General features: G+C 44.8%; 1 protein-coding gene across 1 annotated transcript in view; it reads right to left on the bottom strand.

Annotated features, from left to right (window-relative positions):
* Positions 1-15942, bottom strand: part of MICALL2 (MICAL like 2) — a 160798-nt gene that overhangs the window by 74016 nt on the left and 70840 nt on the right. The window contains exon 5 of the mRNA XM_082261698.1: positions 1423-1586. Within this exon, the coding sequence (XP_082117824.1) occupies positions 1423-1586 (164 nt within the window). The remainder of the gene's footprint in view (positions 1-1422; positions 1587-15942) is intronic.

Raw genomic sequence — 15942 nt, 5'->3', positions numbered from 1 at the left:
TGCCGCACAGCATTCTGGGAAGGGTATAAGTCTGTGGGGCGCGCATGTCAGATTGTCTTTGGCGGGAAGCCCAGGAGGGAGGTGACGGCTGTCTCTCCTCCTGTCAGAAGAAACGGGTGTCCCAGGCGGCTTGCCTGAGGGGATACCGGGCTGAGCTGCAGAGAAGGATCCAGGGTGCTGAGGACCAGCGGAGCTGTTGGGGAAGAGTTTCAGGAAAGCATTCTAAATCACGAGTACTGCAAACTACCCCTGGGGTCTACCTAGGAGAGGGGACCACCACGGAGAAGGTCAGAGGGATCCAGGAGCTAGCTAGCCGGTGTGGAAGTGTAGCAAAGGGGGTGCCAGTGTATGCCCTAAAGAGTAAAGGGGGCGCCAGCGGTTAAGCCCTGAAGTGTTAAACTGTTAAGAGTTGCAGCAGTAACTACAAGTGGCTACCTCAGTCAGGGAGGACTGGAGGAAGCAGTGCAAAGGACTTTTGAGCTAACAGAAGTGTCAGACGTCAGTTTCAGTTCAGTGACAGCAAGTCAGGGTTCACAAGCGCCAGTAAGCGTTGGTCAGCATTCAGTTTGCGCCAAGTCAGCGCTAGAAGGCATTTTTTCTCAAGTGTCCTATTTTTGTAACTAGTTGAGCCAGAGGAGTATCCCACTCATTCTTTTCTCCCATCCCCATATCAAATAAACAAAAAAAAAAAGATGCCAGACTGTTCATGGTCTCAGTTCTCACACTTTGGCAACAAGCTTAAATGTGCTGTTGGTGTTAGCGGTAACCCTGGCAGACCCATCCCCAGCACCAATGCTGGAAAATCTGCTACATATACAAGCTCAACTGGCGTGGTTAGTTCAGATATAGACAGGTCCCTGATGATGTCACATATGACAAAACATGTAGGACGTCGTCTATGTCTGAATTAATCACGCCAATTGAGCTTGTATACAAGATGTTTTTATCCTGGGAACTACCATTTTAACCGCTGACTATTCACTGGATGGCTGTAAGTGTTTAGTAACCTTTTTTCAAACTAAAAGTGTTTTACACTATGTGGCCCCCCTTCTGGTAAGCTCACATCCTGTTTATTATCACGGTGGAGGTGCACCAGGTGGATATTCATCTAAACAATCACATTTCTATTTACTTCAAAGGACTTTTTCATCTGTCACTATGCACTTTAGTGTTCAAGCACTATATGGACTATTTACTTATTTAAGATTTACTTTGCACTTTAATTATTTAGCGCTGCAATTTTTATCATGTATGTTTTTGCACAATTGGTTCTGTGGTGATATTGCAAGCAGCTTTATTTCACTTAGGTTATTATCACCTGTGCAGTAATATGTTTTACTTTTTACAAAGTTTTGCAAACCTGCATCAAAACGCTGTTTCTCATAAAAATAAATAACAAGATATATGGTATGCATTGCTTACAGCTCTGGCTGGAGGGTTTTCAATGACCGGTGTGGAGCTTCGCTGGGCTGTCTGTAAGGGTGATGAGGGTTGAGGGCTAGTGGGAATGTGGTTAGTTATCTTCTTTCCTGCTGGCTCTTCAGTGGTTTCTGGTGGAGGACGTTTCACAGCACCTATGCCTCCAACTGGAAGAGAAAATCATGTCAGTAAAAACACTGGAAAAAAATGCAGAAAACAAGTACAGAAAAATCATGTACTTAAAATGCCTACTTGCAAGGTTTTCCTTTCCATAAATTATTTTTTATTCACTTTGAACTTGTTAGAAAATCTGACTACCTCATAAGAGTCAATTCCCTAAAGCCCCGTACACACGTACCGAATGTCGGCCGAACGATCGGCCGTCTTTTGTCCGGTGCTGTCCTGTCAGCTGAAAAGTGCTAAAGACTGCTAAAAACAACAGCCGACTGCAGAATTGATGTCATGTGATGGTTAACTTTCCGTGTCTTTTTTCTTTTCTGAGCATGCCCAGTCTTGCTAATCGGCTGTTTGTCGGCCAAATTCTGTACTGACTGGCGAACAATCGGCCGTTCTGGTGTCGGCCAACAAAAATTTTAATGCCTGCACAACAGATTCTGTTCGGCCGAAAAGTCGCTGTCGGTTTGTCGGAAGCATCATACTAACAAGCCGACAATCGGCCGATCGTTCGGCGGCCGAGTATTTACGGCCGACAATCGCTACGTGTGTACGAGGCTTTACACAGCCCCCTTCTTTTAAACCTTTAAGGTTTAGGTACAAACTTCAGCTTAGGGGGAATATAAAGCCCAGTTGAAGTCACATAAATAAACATAAGGTTAAAATAACCTTCATTTTCACCTCTACTGTCCTGTTGTAGTAGTTCTGCAGTAGGACTAAATATGACTGAGCTGCATACCAGGCAACCACATTTGACCACTCTGTTTAGTGCATGGCAATAGACCTGCTTCGGTCCACCACTCTCCTTCCTTACAGTGTAGGTCTGTAATAAGGGATATGGCCAATCCTCATGTATGTTAGCAGAGAGTACTGGAATGATTTAGGTTTGACATCATAAGGCACTGGAATGACTTCTGTATGCCAGCATACAGCACTAGAATTCGGAGGGTATCAAGCAACATTTGCATTGAAAGAAATGTGAATTTAAAAGTCTTTGTCTGGGCAAAATGAAAAAAAACAAATATATCTCCCCAAATATTGTCTGTAAAAACACTACAAGTACAAAAAAATACCTGGATATAGAAGATTTGGTTTCATATTTATACATTTATATACATGTATAAATATATTTATACAGTGCCACGTCCCAAACTTGTAAGACTCGGTTCACACTACGGCGATCCGACTTAGGGGGCGACCTGTGAAGTCGCGTGCACCGCGACTTTGGCACGACTTGCACGGACTTCATAAAATGAATGTCTATGCAAGTCGCTCCAAAGTAGTACAGGACCCTTTTTCTAAGTCGGAGCAACTTGTGTCGCTCCTATTAGAACCGGTCCTGTACTACACTATGGGACGCGACGGTGCGTGACTTGTCAGGCTGACCAAGTCGCCTGACAAGTCGTACCAGTGTGAATGGAGACTGAATTGAAAATAAAAAAAAGATCATGGACTTTTCAGGCACCAGCAAGAACAAAAAGGTTTGTATAAAATCAAAACATTTATTAGACAAGAAAATACATAAATTAAATATCATACATAAAACACAATTGTGCAAAATCAGCTACTCTTATAGTCATAGGACCCACACCAATCCTGTAAAGGTATATCTCAGCCAGCAGGTATAAGGCTAGCACTACAAACAAAAATAATTTTACTGCGCTTGGGTTGCAAATTGCAGTTAGCATATATTGAAGGGCCCCTAAGGATGTCTGATTGTACGAAACGCGTAGGGTGGAGCCTGAACAAGACACATCACGCTGTTGAATGTACGGACCGCGGCCATCTTGCTGGTTGGAAACTTCCTAGGCTTTTGGATGGGACACGCTTGATTTTTATCATCACTGTGTGAGTATTCTAGATTTGTTTTAATACGTTTTTGAGTGTTACTTACCTACTACACTATGAGGAGGTTTCTGTTCTTACTTCTGGCAAATCTAACCTGTGGAGAGATGCTCTCAGAGGGGACAACAGGATTTGAGTTTGGTGCAGTATCTGGTGAACAGGAATGAGACTGAGGAGTGTTGGAGTGCGGTTAGACCACCTATAATTTAGTGGTCCACGCTTGAGGGTAAGAGGCCTGGTGTGCTGATGTCAGTAGAGGAATATTTTCTCACAAACAATTGTATATATGTCAACACACTTCGGGTGTCCTATGAGATTTATGGACTTTAATAAAATGGACTTTTAGGCATTGTTTTTTATTTCAAATATAAGGCTAGCACTGTCCAAAAGAAATTGGTGTAGCTAAATGCACCTCAACATATTTCGCACCACAGTGCTTCAAGAGCTTAAACGTAATTTTTTGTAAACAGGAGCACATAATTCCCAATAATTGTTGAAGGCAGCAGATGTGACAGGTTTCCTTGAACATATCTTCCCATAGGAATCTTGTAGGCGTATAAACAGTACCAAGGTTTGCAGATATAGTGTATAAGATAACCAGTGTAGTGACCAATATTATATCCACTACATTTCAGCAGAAAAAAAAAAATACGCCTGACACTTGTAAATGTAACGTGTTTCGGTGCGTTTGCAGGCGTCAAGCGCTTGAACGTGAATTAATTTCATTTGGCCAAAATCATCATTTAGAAGCGTCACGCATTTTTCCTACCAAAAGTGTGCTGCTCCTGGACGAACTGACAGACGTTCCTAGGAGAGCTGGGAAAATGTCCAGTGTGCATGGGGCCTAATTGAGTGATCAGTGGGGGCCATTATGCCCACCCCTCCCTTCCCAATAAAAAGCCCCCTTTAATCTGGTGGTCAATAATAAAAATCTTTATACATTGATGGTCAGACCCGCAGAAAATGTCCCACCTAACAAAACTCAGCTTCACATTGCATATTAACTATGTAGTCACTTGTACAGAGGGTGCCCTTCCTCCACCAAGTGTGATGCAGAGCAGGTAGAGAACCGATTCAGCTTTAAAAAACACCATCAATTAGAAAGTGGTTCACTGCTGTGTTGGGTCCCCTGCCTTATGTCAGCTGAAGCTATGCTGTGCCCCTTTGTATACCCAAGCCAACCTCAGACTGCATTCTGACCATAGGTAAGGAGGAAAAACATAGGAGCCAAGAGTATGAGTTACAAATCTATACATTTTTGGGAAATTCTTACTCTGCCTCTCCTTCCCCCATGCCCTAGGCTGCTATAGTAGTAGTTTTGCCCTGGATATCCTTGTTAATATCTTAACCACTTAAGCCCCGGAGGATTTGGCTGCTAAACGACCAGGGGGTATTTTGCGATTCGGCACTGCGTGAATTTAACGGACAATTGCGCGGTCGTGCAACGCTGTACCTAAACGAATTTGGTGTCCTTTTTTTCCCACAAACAGAGCTTTCTTTTGGTGGTATTTGATCACCTGTGCGATTTTTTGATCATGCGCTATAAACAAAAAAAGAGTGTCAATTTTGCAAAAATAACAATATTTTTCACATTTTTTTATATGAAATTCCCCCCCAAAAAAATTTAAAAATCAAAATTTTTTAACATTTTCGGCCAATTTGTTTTATGCTACATATGTTTGGTAAAAAAAAAAAAAAAAAAAAAAAAAAATCGCAAAAAAGCGTATTTTGATTGGTTTGCGCAAAAGTTATCGCGTTTACTAACAAAGGGAAAGATTTTTGTCATTTTTGTTGTTTTTTTTTTTTTCACGCGTAATGGCGGCGATCTGCGTTTTTTTTGCGGTACTGCGACATTGCGGCGGACAGATCGGACCCTTGACTGACATTTTTGATACTTTTGGGGTTACCAGTGACATTTCTACAGTAATCAGTGCTATACATATGCACTGTTACTGTAAAAATACACTGGTAGTGAAGGGGTTAACTTTATTTGGGAGGGAGGGGCTGTGTGTGTCCCTAGGGGCGTGCTTTCTACTGTGATTGGCTGTGGCTTGAGCTGTAAGGACACTGATCAACGGATCTACATAGTAGATCCGTGTGATCAGTGTCTTTACACCGAGGAGAATGACAGGCAGCTTGTTTACACAAGCCACCTGACTTTCTCCCTCTCCCCCGCCGATCGCAGAGTGGCCGGCGGACATCGAGTCCGCCGGTCACACGCGCGGGGGGGGGGGGGTCCGTGACCACGCGGGAGCGGGAGCACGCCTCCGGGGGCGCGCGCTCGCTCCCTAGACCCTCACAAGCAAGCGACGTAGACCTACGTCAGTTTGCCTGTGAGGGGCTGACCGCCGACGTAGATAGTCGTGCGGCGGTCGGCAAGTGGTTAATTTGATCTCTTTTACAAAAAGTACCTATAGTACTCATTGTGAAAGCAAGGTCTTTTTTCTTCTAGCAGAATATTATAAGTCACTTATTTATGTCATGCTAGCCAGTGATCCATTAACAAAAGATAATTAAATCACACCACTAAGGTGTGTATTCTACAGTCTCATTAGGACAAACTGTTTTTACAGCTAACCAATATAAGTGTTGTTTTTATTACCCAATGGACAATTGCACAAAAAGGGACAAATTAGAAACCAAAAGAGTTTTCAGACTTATTACAGCAGACATCCGTCCTAACAAGACTATGTTCATACTTCCCCTGTGGCACGTTTAAGCCCGAAATCCAGCCAAGTTCTGTTTAAATAGTGCTTGTATTTATTGAGGAAATATTTGACTTCCGAGAAACACACACCTTAATCCAGGGCACAAATTAGTCAGAAATCGCAAGCAAATAAATAAAAAGCCTGCGGAAAAACACGGCGGAGGGAGAGGAGGAAGAATGACGGGAGAATTTCAGTGCAATACTGGAATACTTTTTGGAGGGGTGGAAAGAGGATTATGGCTCGTTTCCACTGAGCTTTCTGGTACGGTTCGGTTTGTTACAGTACGCCATTTATGCCGTTTCCATTGTGAATGGTACCCTAATTCCGAACCGTACCGTACCACTTTTTGGGACCCTTTCGTTGGGGTACCAAACACATTAGTACCATACTAACAGGGTGGAGCTACACTCTGCAGAACTTTGATTGGTTGACAGAGAATCGTCTATCACAGCTTTCCTGCTACACCACGCCTATCATGAAAGGGTACTATTGGCAGTGGAAACGCAAGGTGTACCGTTCCGAACCGTACCGTACCGTACCACTCAGTGGAAACGAGGCATTAGTGGACCAACACTTCCTGGACCACTATTGTCAATTCAAAGTTCTAATGCTGGAAAAAGCTACAGGGCCAGCTCAACCTGAATATTTCTTGGAGATAAACTATATAAGCTGATACACTCAAGGAACTGCAGCCACCCATAGGTAACTTCTGTGATCTAAAAGCAAAAAACACACAAAGCAAAAAACAAGACCTCACCGACCTAGTGCAATACCATAAAATATTTATTGAAAAATTGTTAAAACCATATCATGCATTATACTCACAAGAGTACGCTATGTAAAAGCAAAAACCAAAAAAAAAAAAAAAAAAAAGAGTTCCTTCGGCTGTTCAGAGACCACAGGACCATGATCCTTAGTAATGACAGGCGGACTTGAAGGTGTCCATAGGGCTAACGTGTTTCGAGGGAGAACCCTCTTCCTCAGAGCCATCTGGCTCATGATGGCTCTGAGGAAGAGGGTTCTCCCTCGAAACACGTTAGCCCTATGGACACCTTCAAGTTCGCCTGTTATTACTAAGGATCATGATCTTGCGGTCTCTGTACAGCCGAAGGAACTCTTTTGGTTTTTGTTTTTACATAGCGTACTCTTGTCAGTATAATGCCTGATGTGGTTTTAACAATTTTTCAATAAATATTTTATGGTATTGCACTAAGTCGGTGCGCCCTTCTCTTGTTTTTTGCTTTCAGTTTGTGTGGATACCCATCATCCTGAGAGGGCAGCAAGACTTCAGATGTCAACGATATAGCCATTGCCTCTCTGGCCTATATGCAACATTTGGGCGCAGGAGACATTTACTTAACTTCTGTGATCTTCCTGAGTATTCTAGATACCCCTGATGGCAGATCCTTCAAGTTCATTGCTCTGTCATGCCACCACCTGCATCCTCCAACGATCATTGACTGGAGGGGTAGGGGTGCGCTCAAACCCAGACTTACTATCTGCAAGTCAAAAGCTGCCATTTTGACACCTCAGGTTTGGGGGCTCTGAGGGCACCTGTGCAGAAAAAATGGATTTTTGTAAAATCTTACCGTAAAATCCTTTTCTCTTAGCTCATTGACAGACGTAGTCCTCGGTGATACACCACCTTCGGGTTTTGTTGCCTCCACAGGAGCAGGACTAGACAGGAAATTAAAAAGCTCTGGCCACACCCTAGGGGCAGTCCCAGAGGGTATATCCTCTCTCTCTCTGCCTCAGCAAATCAGTTATGTGAAAAAGCAGTCTTTAGAGATTTTAACCCAACCCAACTCAAAAAAACAGAGGGGCGGGGACTACGTCTGTCAATGAGCTAAGAGAAAAGGATTTTACGGTAAGATTTTACAAAAATCCATTTTTCTCTAGCGCTCATTGACAGACGTAGTCCTCGGTGATACACCACCTTCGGGACGTCCCAGAGCAGTATCACAACTGAGGGGTGGGAAAATGAAATCAAATCCCAATCTAGAAGGCCCAACCGGTGCCAACTAGAAGTTTACAATGCTCATCCTTAATGATGAGACTCAACAAAAGAGAGAAAAAAAAAAAATTTTTCTTTTTTTTTTTTTTTTTTCAAACAGAAAAAAACCCTCGAGGTAGACCACCGGTCTCCTCAAATTGCGGCCTGCAAAACCTTGCGGCCAAATGAGGCATCCGCCGATGCCGTCACATCAATTTTATAGAATTTTGTAAAGGTATGTACCGACGACCAAGTGGCCGCCTTACATACCTGGACCACTGACGCCTGATGGCGAAAGGCCCAGGAAGTACTGAGCGCTCGAGTGGAGTGCGCCCTAACAGGGAACGGAGGACTCTGACCCTTAATAGAATAAGCCTGTACCACCGTTTGTCTAATCCATTTGGCAATGGTCGCGGCAGATGCAGGCAAACCCTTTCTGGGGCCATCCGTGATCACAAAAAGTGAATCCGTCTTACGGAATGATTCCGTAGCTTTCAGGTATACCCTGATTGCCCGAACCACATCTAAGGAATGCAACGCATGTTCCCGATGATGCTTGGGCTGAGGACACAAGGAAGGTAGTACAATATCTTCATTCAGATGAAAATCTGAAACCACCTTAGGAAGAAAAGATGGCTTAGGATGAAGTACTACCTTATCCCTATGAATCACTAGGTATGGGGACTGGCATGATAATGCAGCCAGTTCTGACACCCTGCGAGCAGAAGTAATAGCCACCAAGAAGACCACCTTCTGGGATAAAGTAAGCAAGGGAATCTCCCTGATGTTTTCAAAGGGAGGTTTCTGTAGAACCGACAAAACCAAATTAAGATCCCAGGGCGGTAAGGGCGCGCGGACTGGAGGAGCCAGGTGCCGCACCCCCTGGATGAAATTCCGCACCAAGGATTTGGTAGCTAAAGGTTTCTGAAAGAAGATTGCTAATGCTGAAACTTGACCCTTGATGGTGCTCAAGGCTAGCTTCTGCTCAACCCCTTGTTGCAAAAAGGCCAATATTCGAGACACCGAATAGGTACGTGGAGGAAATCCTAAAGATTCGCACCACGCAATATAAGTCTTCCATGTGTGATAATAGACTTTGCTGGAAGTCGCTTTCCTTGCTTTAATAAGGGTAGGAATGACTGAAGTAGACAAACCTCTGTCCTTCAGTACTTGGGTCTCAATGGCCAGGCCATTAAAACCAGCGACTGTAAAGCACGAAGGTAAATTGGTCCTTGAGACCACAGACACTCCCTGAGACGAAGTTCCCACGGAACGTCTGCGACTAACATGTCCAAGTCGGCCAGGCCGGCTTGAGGAGGCCAGCCTAGAATTTCTAGGACCACTGGCGCTGATTGGATCTGAACCAGGCGTCCCTAGAGCTATCTGGCCCCGACCATCCGAGAAAGTCTGGTCGTTTTCTGTTCCCACACATTTATCAGATACCTGATAGTTATCAGGAAAGGTGATCTTTTCTGGTTGAACCTCAGGGACCGAAGTCACCCGACTAGAGGCTACTTGGCCTATCTGGTCAATCAGATCCGATTCCTGTGAGGTATCGGGACTAATCTTAGGAAAAGGTAAAGGAAAAGATCTATTCAGGGAACGGTAACTACCGCTTCCTGTGGTACTTAAATGTTGGAAGGGAAGAATCGCACCGGTAGTAGTGGTTGATGCTCGATCTAATGTCCTGAATACCGGTGAAAACGTCCCCCCACCCTGAAACCGGGTGGGGGCGCACCTTCAGGCTGTGTACTCCTTTACTTCGGGTTTGGCTGGGTTGGTCCTCTGCTTGTCCGACCAGCCCTTCTTGAACCCTCCTGGAGGAGTCTTGCCTTTCCCGCTAGTACCAGCCGGGCGCCCTTTATGGGCGGTAAAGAAAGGTCCTCGCTTGTTGCGAGGTCCCTTAGCTTTTGCAGCCTGTGGCAAAAAAGTGCTCTTGCCCCCAGTGGCATCCTTAATGATTTCATCTAGGTTGGCCCCAAATAGACGATTCCCCTGAAAAGGGAGATTGGTCAAGGTCTTTTTGGAACCTAGGTCAGCTGACCAGCATTTTAACCACAGCACACGTCTGAGGATCACTGCTAACTTAGATGCATGCCCTAACAAGGGAGTAGTGTCCAAGGCTGCGTCACAGATAAACCGTAGCCCTTGTATGATCTGTTCTATCAAATCAGATGTCTCCTGGGGAATATCTTTTCCCCTAAGATCTTGGCGTACCATTTTCGCCCATTCCGTAAGTGTCTGGGAAACTAGACCAATAACAATTACTGGTCTAAATGCTGACCCTATCAGAGAAAAGATAGTGCGGGACTCTGCTTCTATCTTTCGATCCACCGGATCCTTAAAGGACGAAGTGTCCTCCACTGGAATAACCGTGGCTTTATTCAGCCTGGAAATAGGCGGATCCACGACTGGTGGTACCGTCCATTTCTTAATGATGGATTCCTCAAACGGATATCGTCTAGCAATACGCTTGGAAATAGTAAAGGTACGTTTAGAATGCTCCCATTCTCCTTTAATCTGATTACCAAAACATTTAGGTACAGGAAAAGCCTTCGCCGTCTTGATGGGCTTATTAGTCCCAAAAGGCCTCTCTGTTTCAGTTGCCTCTGCCGGTAAAGCCTCAAATTTTAAGGTTTCTTGCACTGCCACAACTAGTGCGTCCACCAATGCTTCTTCCTGAATTATAGCAAGAGAAGAAGCGTCCTCCTCACTGTCTGAGGGGGCTTTACCTGGGATAACAGCCCTTGCAGAGGAACCTGCAACTGCCGTGACCATCTCTGAATCTGAGTCAGAGGTGTCAGATAGTATAGGGGTAGGCGGGGGTCGCTTCCTTGACCCCCGTCCCTGACAGGCCGCCTCCACCCGAGCCACCATAGACTCCAAAATTGCTGTAAATGACTCTATACTCTGTGCACCGGCGGGTCCCGAGGCCCCCTCGAGGGAAACAGGTGGGGGAATATGTGTGGCAGGGTCCATAATAACTCCAGTTACTTCCTGGATAATATAATTCAAAAGTAAAGAAAAAAACTTTTTTTTTTTTTTTTTTCTGACCCCAGCGCCACAAAAAGCCCCTTAGTGTTACCTGCTAGGGATCCCTATCGATCGAGAGAGAGAGAGATAGACCCCCAGGCTCACCACTTGATGCTCAGAGTTAAACTGCAACAGCTTACAGCGCTGTCTTGACAAACAGGAAGTCTTTTGGCTGGCTGCCCAGGAAGAAAGGAGGCGGCTCCGCCCCTCTGCACGCCTTCCGGCGCCTCCCCCAAGCTCCACGAGGTGTAGGATCACCTCAAACATGGCCGCCCCCATGCTGGAGACACGAGGCTACGCCAAAATGGCGGCTCGTGCGATCCAGCAAAAAAAATGGCGGCGGCCTATACTGAATAGCGGTGTGCTGCAGGGCACACAACACTCTCTCTGCATGGGGATATGGCGTGGTTGGCGGTACTGGCCCTGGCGGACCGCATGGCCGTTCGGGAGGCCTGCTAATAGCTGGAGATCTGATTTGGAAGGCAGTCTACATGTCCGTGGCTTCTGACTGGTAGGTAGCTTATAATTAACCCATAAGATTCCCAGAATGCCACAGATTACATCTTTTAAACATGTATACAATAGATTGTTAGCTCCCAAACCAAGCCTCCTGGCTTTTGCACACATAAAATCACACTCAAAGTAGGAGGATTTGTGACATGTTATAGGATAGAAAGGACTCTTTCTTACCATACAGAGAGGGGCCCGCGTTCACCACAAAACCCGTCAGGGAAAAAGGGGGAACATACTACTCACCATACCGGAACCAGGCGGGCAACAACTCCTGACAGTACCCCTCTCCACCGGGGCGGGAGGGCTGTCGACCGATACGGACGCCGTGACTCATGGTCTTTGGCGTTTCAGCGAGACGTTTAACTCGCGGGTTCAGTCCTTTTAATGGGACTTTGTCGCGGCCGACCCAGCGCGGAGCTATGGCCTGCACGCGCTCGTAGGCTGAACTGGGGTGACCACCGGATCTCAACATCCAGCCCGTCGCCCAGTTCAGCTTTCTTGCTTGAAGATCTCACAGGAACACTGGAGAAAAAAAGCTGTCTAAAAATCCTTTAAGAAAAAAATTCTTGCCAGGACCTAAGATCCCAGCAAGGTATCTAGGTCCTTACTCCTAACTAGACAGAAAATAACTGATTTGCTGAGGCAGAGAGAGAGAGGATATACCCTCTGGGACTGCCCCTAGGGTGTGGCCAGAGCTTTTTAATTTCCTGTCTAGTCCTGCTCCTGTGGAGGCAACATAACCCGAAGGTGGTGTATCACCGAGGACTACGTCTGTCAATGAGCGCTAGAGAAATGGGGTATTTTCAAAAAAGCAACAACGACAGCTACTTTAATCATACTGAAGCTAGCAAAAAAAAGAAAAAAATAAAGGTACACAAGGCCAGGGTAATATGCAAAGCAAAGGAAAAAGTTCCCCAGGACCCATTCACATCAGAAAAAAAAAAAAACCCTAAAGCGGGGGTATTCAAACCAGTGGACCATGGGCTGCTGCCCAAGAGAGTTCATTATGCACCCCAGGAAGGTTTGGAGAGATGTCGTGCAAGACTAAAAGCCACGGCAGCCAGCAGGGACAAGCTTAGCACAGGCACGTATGAAGGGACACTGGGAATGCTGTGCAAGCATAGCAGCAGCAGTGGCCAGCAATACGAATCCAGGCACAGCTGGAGGGATGCTGGGGCTGTTTGTAACATCAGTGCCTGACCTCACAAATGTGCATCTGGAAGAATGGTCAAACATTCCCATAGACACTCCTAAACCTTGTGGACAGCCTTCCCAGAAGAGTTAAAGCTGTTATAGCTGCAAAGGGTGGGCCAACTCAATATTGAACCCTTCAGACTAAAAGACTAAGATGCCATTAAAGTTCATGTGCATGTAAAGGCAGGTGTCCCAATACTTTGGACAATATAGTGTATATGGACATAAACGTTACAAAACCTAGTTCATACAAAGAGCCATTCACACCAATCCTTGTGCCATTGAAGATTATGATCTAATGTCTCGCCCAGTCATACAAATACACACCTTGTCTACATGGCAGCAGTCAATTAAACCCTAATGCAGTATTAAACTCAAAAGCAAACATTTATTATTTTGCAGCTTATCAATACTTTGATGTGTTGGCTGCATTGGTTTACTTTCTTAGGCTTACTTCCTTCTATTTTAATCTGGTGATCTGGCCAGTAAGACAGTTGTTTTTTTAAAAGAACAACTCTCTTCCTGTTACAGGGATGACAAACCATTCAATGTTGACAGGGGCGCTTACAATGATCAGCTTTTTTTACTTTATGGAAAACCTTTATCCCAAAAAGCATAAGAAAACTGTTGCTGTAACTGCTTATAAAGTGTTAGCTGTAATTTGGTTTCAATTTGTTAGAGTATTTAAATCTGCTAGTACAAACACTCCCTTCCCCCCAAGACTGACAATGTTGCTGTCCAAATCTGCCCCCTGTGCTCCTTCATCCAGAGTGTAGGCATTCTAATACATGAGGTGTGTTACTGGCCAGGTCACTAGGGGAAAACAGAGAGGGGGTTCTGCTACATATTTTTGTTAAAAAATCCCAATAAGCGTTATTTGATTGGTTTGCGCAAAATTTATCGGGTCTAAAAACTTTGGGATAGGTTTATGGAATTTTTTTTTTTTTACTAGTAATGGCAGCAATCTTCACACTGGACTGCGACATTGCAGCAGACAAATCTGTCAGGAAGTGACAATTTGGGGACCAGTGACACCAATACAGTGATCAGTGCTAAAAAAAAATGTCGCTGTGCTAATGACAATGGCAGGGAAGGGGTTCACCTCAGGGGTGATCAAAGTGTTAAGTGTGCTCCTAGGGAATGCTTTCTAACTGTGTGGGTGGTGGCAGAACGATTGGCAGGTCCCGGCAGACATTGCGTCCTTCGGACCCGCTGATTGTCTCCCGCTGTGTCTACCCACAGTGGGAGCAGGTAGCTGGCAGCGCGCGCCCCAGAGCATGAGCTTATGCACAGGTACGTTGGTTCACGCATGAGGGCCGCCCTGCCGCAGTATATCTGCGTGGGGCATTCCTCAAGTGGTTAATATGTGCGTTTGATAAGCATTTAATGATCATTAAAAAAACGCTCCCCCAAATGCCATTATGCACTTTTGCACCGCACCACAAACACCTATTTTTAACTGTACTTCCCCACCACAACTGCATGTCACCGTGGTTGCGGCGCGTTACCATAGGCTTGAATGGAAGAAATTTAAGCGATTCAACTCCTTTCAAACTCAATATGATGGTTACATTTTCAAGGCAGTAAAGGTTGCACTTACAAACAAATAAAATCAGGCAGCCACCCTCATTAGTAAGTCCCGCCCCTCAACCACCAATTAATGGTGTATAATACTCCAGGGGTTAATTGCAGATCAATCCTCACTTTCTCTGAAATGGGTCATGTCAGGTACCAAGCTCCCATCAGTGTACCCGAGTACAACCCTGGCATGTAGAGGAGAAGAGGAAACATACAGCTTTCTGATTGATGCCTATGACTCCTGTAGGGGTTCCATATGGTACTTTTCCACAGCAAGTACCGGCTCGGCTCTACTCGGCCCTGCTTGGCCCGGTTTGCTTTTCCACTGCTGGTACCGGATTGTACGGTGTTGGAACGGTTCGGTACGGTATGGTTTGCTTTTCCACTAAAGTAGTACTAAAGTTAAGTGGGTGGGATAACAACGGGGTGGGTGGGATTCTCTGACCAATCAGTGGCTAGCAGTGACTGCATGCAAAGGATTGTGGGATATGGTACCGGGTATGGTACCTGTTGGAACCACAATCGAGTAGGTACTGTTTTTGAGAGCCATACCGTTCGGTTCCATGCAGTGGAAAAGCGCCGCCGTGCCGTACCGTACCGTACCGAACCGTTCCTACACCATACCATGCAGTACCAGCAGTGGAAAAGCACAAAAGCGAGCCGAACCGTTCGGTTCCATGCAGTGGAAAAGGGCCTATATTCTGGCGAGTGCGGGATCTTGGAAACGGGAAGCACAATTGCTTCACGGTTGACCACTGGAGATTTATTTGCACCGACTTCTGCACTTTATCACCTTTGTATGGACTTATATATTTATTCATTGGCTTGAAGAGCAACGTATTATGGTTTTGCATGGTTCACACCTATAGACTGTGCTTTTTTTACCAATTTTTTTTTTCCTCCCTATTTGGCACAAGTCATTTTTTATTGATGGATTTCTTGAGTTCACTGTACACGCTTTGCACATAGAGAACTTTATATACCACCTTGGTCTAATATAGATTTATGAGATTATTGTATATTTATTCTTTATCCATTATGTGTCACTAGGGAGCTTTCATTCATTTATTTATACACTATAGACACATATAGTAATTCCTAATGGTTACAAACACCTCTTTTTTGGTCTATTATTTAAGATCCTTACGCATTAGTTGGTTGCACGCATTAGTGGTTTGCTCGGATACACCCATAGTTCCTTTTTAGGCAGCGCCACCTATCCCTCCCTCTGACTTCTAATTTCTTCTTATCCTTTCATTGGGTTATGTGAGGTAGGCTGCAGCCTGTTTATTATATATATATATATATATATATATATATATATATATATATATATATATATATATATATATATATATATATATATATATATATATCCTAGCGCGGAAATTACCCTTCCCAAACTTTCATACTTGCTTACAGTTAGTCTACCGCTACTTTTTGAGTTAGAGCCACACCAACTCTATGGAAATATTGCACTGCCTT

The sequence above is a fragment of the Pelophylax lessonae genome, assembly GCF_965119305.1.
Source record: "Pelophylax lessonae genome assembly, chromosome: 6".
NCBI classification, from domain to species: Eukaryota; Metazoa; Chordata; class Amphibia; order Anura; family Ranidae; genus Pelophylax; species Pelophylax lessonae.
The sequence above is the reverse complement of the archived record's forward strand: the minus strand, read 5'-3'. Positions and strand labels throughout refer to the sequence as shown.